This window comes from Pagrus major, chromosome 9, assembly GCF_040436345.1.
Source record: "Pagrus major chromosome 9, Pma_NU_1.0".
Lineage (NCBI taxonomy): Eukaryota > Metazoa > Chordata > Actinopteri > Spariformes > Sparidae > Pagrus > Pagrus major.
Genome location: NC_133223.1, coordinates 11,353,113 through 11,362,610, shown reverse-complemented (window position 1 = coordinate 11,362,610; position 9,498 = coordinate 11,353,113). Strand labels below are relative to the sequence as shown.

Genomic DNA, 9,498 nt, shown 5'->3' with positions numbered 1-9,498 from the left:
TCACAAACTTTGTATGTCTGTAAGTGTGAGTGTGTGCATGTTGTAGGCAAGAAGAAAAATTTGGATTTTTTTTTTTTTAAATATGTGTTTTATGCCACATGTGTGTGAATGTGTTTCTTAGAAAATCACACAACTCCCTTGCAAAATGTTTTTATCTTTTCTAGGTTACTTGACAAAGAGAAAAGTGTGTGACTAGAGTTAGAAAGAGAAGGAGAGGGGAACATACTCGTAAAAAATAGAGGACGACAGTCCAAATATTTACTCTATCTATACAGTCTCTATCCCAGAACATAGCTGGTGAACTGTGGTATAGAAAATAGATCTGAAGGTACACAGACTCTGCTGCAACAGGGCATTATAGAGAGGGGGGGGGGAGGTTTCTTGAATGAACCGTCAGCAAGCAAAGTACCACGGGCGTGGCTGTGAAACACGCGTTATTCACATGAATTCTCACAGTTTCAGAGGAATCTGAAGGCATTCCATGATCAGAGGTCCTCTTCCCTCCTGTGCTGGAGAAACTCAGCCGCCTCAGAATCCGTCTGCCCGTGTGGGGACAGCTGGAGAAAGGGAGGGAGCAGAGGAAGAGGAAGGAGGAGCAAGAGAAGAAAGGAAGGGAGGGAGGGAGGTTTGCCTGGATCTGATCCACAGAAGAAAGAGGGTCTGGAGTCTAGTCGAGGGGAAAAAAGCCCTGCCTCCGTCACATTCCCTCCCCCCTCCTCACACACACACACACACACACCGGGCACTGGTCAGGTGTGGCTATGTGGCGGGCTTGTCGGGCTTGCTGACGGGTTTGCCTCCGTTCATTACTGCTGGCTCACTTGTGCTTTTACTGGGAGGTACCGCCGCCTTGGGCACCGTCTCTCCAACATCATGCAACGATGGCTCTCTGTACATGGCGACTAAGGAAAGGAAGCAGAGGGACAAGAGAAAAGATGTTAGCAAGAGCCTCTCTCCTGCACTATTGAGTTTACCTGTGTAGAACTATTGAATGAGCATATATGCCCTCAAAATACATGCTGTTGCTTCCTTTCAAAGATTTATACAGACAAAAAAAATAATGAATAAAGACAACCTGCAATTTACAAATAGAAAAAAGTTATGGCATATTTTTTGGTCTTCATGCGACCATCCTCACTTGCTTCTGTCTCCTTCAGGGCTGATTCTGAGTCTAAGTACACACTTTCCAACAAAACAGCAAGAAGTGTCTCATTATCCACCACTTTACACCCACTAGACTACAGCTGTATTACTGCCTTGACAGGACACTTCAACTTGATTCCATGTTTAAGTGATAGGACACAATCAGGCTGGTGGCTGACGAGAGTGAAGGTGGCATCTGCTGGACTATCAACATTTCATACTGCACTCACAGAGCCGTCCTTCCTCCTACACTGGATGCTTACAGCAGCAAAATAGCGGATCAGCACAGAAACACAAAAATATGTCAAACAGATATTTCACATAGCCGTAACATTACTAAGGATATAGGATCATGTCTGATTGTATGGGACCACCTGTCTCCTAATGTAACAAGGGTAGTCATGTCTTATTGTTTTCAGCTTATGATGCAGATCCATTTGTATTTATTTATGTTTCCACCTAAACGCTATGTTTTCTGCTCCAAAAAAATGCCATAATTTACAGTAACAAGGTCTCTTGCAATGTTGACAACTGAATAACCGCTTCAGGGGCTAAAAAGTGGAAAGAAAATGGGGAGGCAATGCTAATTACGCCCCTTGAGTCCCTCCAAATGAGTGAAAACAAAACAAAACAGAAAGCTTTGACACTGTTTTTATACAGCAGGGTTTGGTGTTATGATTTTTTAAAATTTGACTTTCACCTGGGTTTTTTGTGAAAGTCAGCTCACCCAAAACATTGACTTATTGAAAAAAAAAAAAAAATCATTACCTGCCCAAGCAGATTCAGCTCCAGTTTTGTTTGCCTAAAATATGAGAAATCCATCTCTGAGAGTCCTGCTGCCACAACAATATGATGGCTGTGGGCGACTTTCACAGGTGGGTATCTCAAAATCTTATTAAGTGAGAAAATACTGTATGTTATTTTGTGATTTGGGTGATCTGACCCTTTCAAGGACAAAAACAGGCAATACCGAGTATTTTTTTCTTAATGTCAACAAATCTGGAATGTCGTGGTTTCTATTTCAATTCATCCCTTCTTCCACAACCTGTGGCAACTGGTCCCCACCGAGGACAGAAGAAATTCTTGGAAAAAAAGGTCACAAATGTAAAAAGGGTCAGTATTTTTTTAAAAAAATGGCTGGGCACTGCAGTTTTCAGTAAATAATACTCAAAAAGGAATACTATGGCATTTCTCGGGGACGGACAATGATTGATAGTGATTCGGTTCATTGTTGTTTTTTTGTGTTTTACATGGAAATTGTTGACAAAAAGAAAAACAGGATATCACCGCGCCTATCCTTGTATTATGAAAAAAGTTTTAATATGTGCTTTTTAATTTATTTGAAAAATAAAAACAAAAATGAGCCCCTAGAGGTTAATTAGGACTACCACATCAAAAAGAAACTGCTGTCTAACCCTAACTCTCTATGCACATTTAAAAAGTTGCTATTCAATTGCACTCGCTCTGAGTGTCTATGATAACATTTTTATGGCAAAATTAACACATATATACAAACTTTTCAAACGCTTGGCGATTGTTTCCTTTTTCATTGCCAGAGGACAAGTTGGCATCTCTGTTTTGTTTTGTTTTTCTGGCGTGTCACATGTCATATGTGCGCTTCACAGGATCGCTCCAAAACATTAGCAAAAATGAGCGTGTCATGTTTCTATCAGTTCTATTTGGAGCTGGAGCTGATAAACACCTGTGACTACAGCAGAGTCATTTGACCTGGGAGTGAATGCTGATTGTACCAGTTCCCAATAAAGACAATGTCAGATTTTAGTGTGTGTTAGTGGGTTTTTGTCCAGCGTGAAAGGAGTTTTACAATACATACCTTCTAATGGCTTGGGCAGGAAGTGAGCAGCTGGTTTTGTTTTTTTCACTCGGTTCCCCTTCATGGCTTGGCCCTCTTTATTGAGCCCTAGGAACCAAGCTCTCCCCGACTCCTGTTGTCTGTACAACATGGACGAGTAGATCACATAGTAGTTCTCAAACACCGACTCTTTGAACTTGCACTCCGCTGTAAAGAGTTCCTGCAGAGACACACACCGCACAGATTGTGAGAACGGTGGCGTTCAAACCAAAAACAATACAAAGATTTCATCTGAATAACACATGAGAAAGACATTCCAGTGGACTCAGATTAATAATTTATGGTTCATTTTATAAAAGAATGAAACAGCTGTCAGATTCATAATTTATATTCAAACTTTTATGGAGGTCAGCAGGACAAAGGCCACCTTTATTCCAAGCCCACAATGTATAGAATAATGATATGGCAGGCACAGAAACTGCCTCGCCAGGTGAAATGGACTTCATACTTCCACCTGTCGTGAAAAAGATGAGCGCTGCAGAGTCCACCTTGCTATAATCAGGTCTGATTCAAACCGAGCCTAACGACCTGCTCTGATGAAATGCAACTCTCGTTCTCTCCTTGGCCTTAACCTTGACATCAGATGTAGGAGCACTCGTTTAGCCAATTAGCTCATGTTCCCGGCAGAAAAGTATATATTGTTCAGCATTGACCCCGATGCCCCAGCACTGGAAACATCAGCACTATTCCCCCCCAGATGTCTTGCCCGACACTCCCGGCTTGTTCTCCAGTTTCTTCCTAATTGACAAAACCCAACGGGGATCGTTCTTCCCAAATACTATGTCTTCTATCAGCAATTTGTCTATGCCGTCTGAACTTTGTACGAATAATGATAGAACTAATCAAGTGACTCCTCCATCCTTTACACCTCAAACTGGCAATGACGAATGAACACCGAGGCACCACATCTCTTTCTGCCGTTGCCCATTCATCTCCAACCAGAAGGGTAATAAAAAGCGTTTCCACATTGTCCGCCCTGCTAGGCTAAAAATAAAGGCATTCATCGGGGTGTATTAATCAAGGCGCACTCATCACAATGGAGAGTTTCGCCACATCTGTTGTGGGCATCTCACACTGAGCTGGCACAAAGTACCACTGAGAGTATCCGCAAAAATCCTCCAATACGTCCTGTACTGCTGTGCTCTCAATGTCAGCCACTGGAGTCTTTAAGGAGAAACTTAAAGGATTCAAAACAATGAATATTTTAATTTCTCTGCGACAAATATGAAAGACTGAGATTGTGTGGGATACTTTTCTTGTATCTAGTGTCATCTTCCAGCCTACAGTGCACTACAAATTAATTTCTATGCGAAATTTAAATGAATAAACATACACAATCTTGTCAAACATGGTACTGGCTATTATAGAATTTCTATCTTTCTGCACCTCTTTGATTCAGCTACTTTTGAATGATACGGCTAAATGTGAAAAAAGATCATACAAAAAAATATGGCTACAGCCTGTGTGTTAACATCTTGAAGGTTTAGTGTGTAAGATTTAGTGGCATCTACCAGGGTAGTTGCAGATTGCAACCAACTGAATACCCGTCGCCTCACCCTCTCCTATAGTGGCACTTAAAAATGCAAAAGGCCCTCTCTATAGGCAGTGTTCTGTTTGTTCGTTCTGGTTTATGATAGAAACATAATGGTGCAACATGGTGGACTCCAAAGAAGAGGATCCACTCCCGCTGAATATGATTCTACGGTCACAAAAACACATCTTAGTTTCATCTGATTGTATTGTAGACTGATGAAAAGATAACTGTGATAATTATATATCATAATTAGGATTATTACATTCAATTTCTGCAAATAGACCTCCCTAAATCCTACTCACTGGACCTTAAACCAATGGCAATACAGCAATGCTAGCAGTCGCATGAGACGGGACAAGCACACGTTTGTTTTGTGCCAAATTCTAAAGTTAACATGCTAACATGCTCACAAAGACAATGTTAACAAGCTAAGGGCAAAAAGGCAGTTACATTATTTTTGCAGGTATTTGGTGATAAATGACAGCATCTTGACCTGACGATGGGAGGAGATGAAATCTCAAGGGACTCGGCAAAGTTAAACATCTCATCCTGAGAGGGACGTCACTGTGCCAAATTTTCTTCCAGTCCATCTAGTAGATGTCAAGATATTTCACCACTTAAGCAAAATAATATACGATGAAAGTGGGGGTCAAATCTGTAGGCGTCATCCTCTGTGGGAGATCATTATCTGAATCAAATTTCATGGCAATTCGTCAATAGTTATGAAGAAATTACACTAAAAAAGAAAAATGGTACTAGAGGAAAAGTCAGGAGAACACTGAAGTCAATAGGATTCATCCTCTGGGCACCATGAACGCCTGACTGACATTTCCATCACTATCATATATTATATATTTGAATTCTCAATAAAAGCTCTCAGTTACATTTCCATCTTCCACCGCACTTTTGATTTTATAATAGTGAGGCTCTTGCTTTAAATCCTCACTTACTGTAGCTGCACAGAACATTATTTATGGACTAAATGCTCCCTTTTGAACACAGGACACACCATGCCGTGATTATGGTGTAATTAGCCCTTTGGTGAATTACTCCTGTCAGAGCTTATCCTCCAGACAGTATTCAGCTAGAAGCAGAGCGGAGCAGAGCAGGAAGGAGCAGAGAGACACTTGGGATGACCATAATGATCCTGTGAAGCACCCGGCTGTATTTTAAGTGTCCTCTCTATCCTTGATTAAGGGCTTGTGGGCAAGTCTGAGCAGAAAGCGCGAATGCATGATGCATAACATCAGCATCAGTTGAGACGTTAAAAACCTAATTTCAGTTCAGCAACAGTCCAAACTGTCAACACGGGCATCGAGAAGTCAAAGTGCTGATCTGTTATGTGTTGGGAAATCCTACGTACGGATGATGGTATGTCTCGCCAGTTATTACACAAGAGAATTAACTTCAGAATATTCTAGTGCCAAATGTAGGATTAGGATCAAAACTAATAATGCTGCGTCTGTCACAGCAGCTGAGCAGAACAATCCAATGATAGGCAGACACACTGCCGGTTGAAGCAATAAAAACCAAGTCTGACATGATAAAACCCTGAGAACGAGGCCGTCTGGCACGTTAAATATCACATAAATAAACAATCCCTCTGGACGAGACGATGCACAGGCTCGACCCCATCGTTATTCATTTTGTCGTGCAAGATTTATTGTGTGTCAGCGGCGAGCAGCAGTACATCAAATGGCTGCTTATTATGTCCAAGTTGTCAGAAAGAGAAGTCTGTGTCCTGTCTGGAGAGCTGATAGAACGGGATATTACACACTGTACACAACACACACATCCCATAAGATATAAGATTTTAAAGACACTCACTCTGGTGATTTGTAGCCAACAACAGACAGCAAACGTCTTAATTTCACCGCTTCGTTTGTCAAACCAAATGTCCTTTGTTCTCTGAAACAATGTTTAAGCGTGCTCGTTTCATGCTGAAGCAAACTCTGTTGCTGAGCCGATTAGAAGGCAAACAGTTTTACCTTCATGGTTCCCTGAGTTGCCTCAATTAGGTAATTAATTCTACTTTTTTCCTCGTCAGGTGAGCCTCACTGCAGGTTGGCTGGCTGCTGTAATTAGACACAACATTTCGATGCCGGTCCAGGCTTAGCCCAGCACTGATTACTTAAACTGCACATGCGAAAACAGCCTCGAGTCAAAGTAATCATACAAGCCGGTGCCAAGGCCATAATTGTGGCTAATCAAACGCCTTCACACAGACGCACAAAAAGTCTGCCTTTGTTTACGGCGGCACAGCGAATGGAGGTGGTTTGCCTGTGGAATGATGCTCGACGCTGAACAAAAATTTAACACTGCCAGTCACCATAATCAGTTTGACTTGAAGATCAGAGCGGTGACGGCAGCCGACTTCAGACACATTGTTTGTTGATTGCATTGCAAGTGTGTCAAATGTCAGTGACAAGCCGAATGCTTTAATCATGTTCTGCCTTTGTCTTGCGACAGTCACGGTTTAGTCATGTGTCCTCATTTCTGATCAATAGTGCTTCATTCATATGTCAGAAGTTGTTGATAATCTGAATTATGCAATATTTTCTTTGACTTTGACTTCTTTGGCTGTAAGCTTCCTGGCCAAAAGTATGTGGACACCCATTCAGAGTATATTAACAGCTAAATATCTGGTCCATATGATTGACCTCACATTGTGCAGGGCTGTTGAAACAAGACACTGCCTTACAAAAATAGTTGCCACAAAGGCACAAACAAATTATTGCTGGGGGCACTTATTTGAACTTATTTGCACTGCCTAGCTGTACTAATCAACACTTATATTAATCAAGTATAAACCCACTGTGAAACAAATGTTTCATATAAATGTCACAAATACTGATGTGCTGAATCTGATCACCATGTTATGGCAGTATTATGATGTAAAGTTGTCAATAAGAGGAGCTTTGTTGTAGGATAATTTACAAGAACCAGTCAAAATCATAGAGAAAAAGGTTTGCGGCAGTAAACAGAGTTGTTTGCTGTGTAATTCTAACATCAAACTGATTTTCTTTTTAAAATATGGGTGACACTGAAAAAGAAAAAGGAGAGCGAGATTCAGACGCGGCACACACTTTCACACCAGCAGCAAATCGAATCATTTTTGAGGCACCAAACGCTTGATTTTCTCCCCTCTCGATCTCCCTGCCTGGCGCTGCACATCAGTGGCTCCCTGCTCTGAAAGGGAAGGCCATAATTGACCTTGGCCACAGACAGCGTGAGGGGCAAAAACTGCTCAGCCCCACATAATCAGCCCGTCACCAAAGCAAGAAGACAGACACAGAAATAAAGGAGGAGGAGTAGAGTCAGGTGAAGGTGCAGCGGAAAAGGCAGAGAGATTGAGAAAGGAGTGTGATTTGCAGGAGAAGGGGCAAATCCTGAGAGGAATGCAGCCTCTACAGAAAATTAAAGAAAGATAGAGTCAAAAGGATACAGACAGATGGAGAGAGTGGGAGTTTACAATAAAAAGCTCTGAAAAAGAGAAGAATAGGCATTAAAGGAATGCAGAGCAACAAGAGTCACTCTGGAACAAACCTCCTTTGGAAAAAAACACAAAACGGGTCGTGTTTGCCGAGCATGACCGTTGAAAAGTAGGTGAGAGGAGGCTGGTGTGGGGCGGGGGGCGCACATTAATATGCGGAGTGACTGCTCACTACCCCACTGTGGAAACGAAGAAATTGTTTATTAATGCTGCCAGCATAAAACCTATTAATCCATGGAAAAAGGTCAACCTCCAGAAAGCTGAGCTGCATTCACAATGCTAAGCTGCACTCATATGTATAAGAGTCACGTCGACAGTGTGTGCAGACAATGGGGGCTTCAGCAGACCTGTCTGATTATCAAACCCAGAGGAGGGAGAAGAGACAGGGACCAAATGAAGAGAGTCACTGGTAAACAGCTGGATGAATTGTGTACTCAGACAGTGTACAGTTTCAGATTCCCTTTTTTCTTTTCCTTTTTTCTTTTTTTTTTAATCTTAAATTGTTTGTTTTACATGATCTGCCAGAGCATAAAATAAAACGACAAAGAAAAGGTGGCGATTTTTGCTTATATTTACAGGTACATAACATGAAACTGAAGGTCTGGTCAGGTGGGCACCCAAAGACCCCAAAATTAGAGGCTGCACTGTCATCAGCATGCAACAGTAATGGCATGTTTTATGGAGAAAAGATTACAATTTTGACAGACAGAATAAAAACAAAAGACAGTGTGATCAAGGAGACTTCCTGGCTGAGCCTCAAAGTCACAATGTCAAAGGAATATCTCTTGACTTTGCTCTTTGTCTGCACAGATCCTTGGATCTGCAGACAATGAAAGTGCATGTTGTCATGCTCTGCAACACTGACTCAAACGATGCATCAGATTTGAGCTGCGACAAATTAATAGCTACAGCTGATGAAGAAGTCTGCAATTCACAGGCGATGCAAATGACGCCGTGTTTCACAAATGACTTGGAGAAAAGTGTTTTTTAATTGTGATTATGAATCATCATGTCTGTGTATTATATTTCAGGAGTTTTAAGCAAAAAACGCCAAGTTAATTGTTGCTGTCAGTGCTGACAGGAGTTATTGAGACAAAATGATAACCTCCAAGTATAGCAAACAACTTATAATTCATTCTTTCTTTTTTTTTACTATAATTCTTGCATATAATGAATTTCCATCTGGACAGATTTGTTTCCTTTTTCATTGCAGTAGAGAAAAAAACTTTAACTCTGAAGCCATAAAATAATGAGCCAGCGGACTGCACTCCAGCGACATACTGCTTTAAAGGGTAAAATATGGTTTTATTTTCAAATAACAGACATTTCTATCAGACCATTGCTTACAGTCACCTTAACATCTGTGGTAATACTTCCTTTTTTGCCCAAGTGAGCCAAAAATATACATTTTACTGAAAGGGTGACAAAAAGAACTGACACTTCAAGGTGTTTGGC

At 41.3% G+C, this 9,498-nt stretch overlaps 1 protein-coding gene across 3 annotated transcripts in view; it reads right to left on the bottom strand.

Moving 5' to 3' along the window:
• Positions 1–759: 759 nt before the first annotated feature.
• fgf14 (fibroblast growth factor 14) overlaps positions 760–9,498 on the bottom strand; it is a 125,552-nt gene continuing 116,813 nt past the window's right edge. For all 3 annotated transcript variants that reach the window (XM_073473768.1, XM_073473770.1, XM_073473769.1), the window contains exons 4-5: positions 2,978–3,176; positions 760–902 (exon numbers count right to left, since the gene is read on the bottom strand). In XM_073473768.1, the coding sequence (XP_073329869.1) occupies positions 760–902; positions 2,978–3,176 (342 nt within the window). The remainder of the gene's footprint in view (positions 903–2,977; positions 3,177–9,498) is intronic.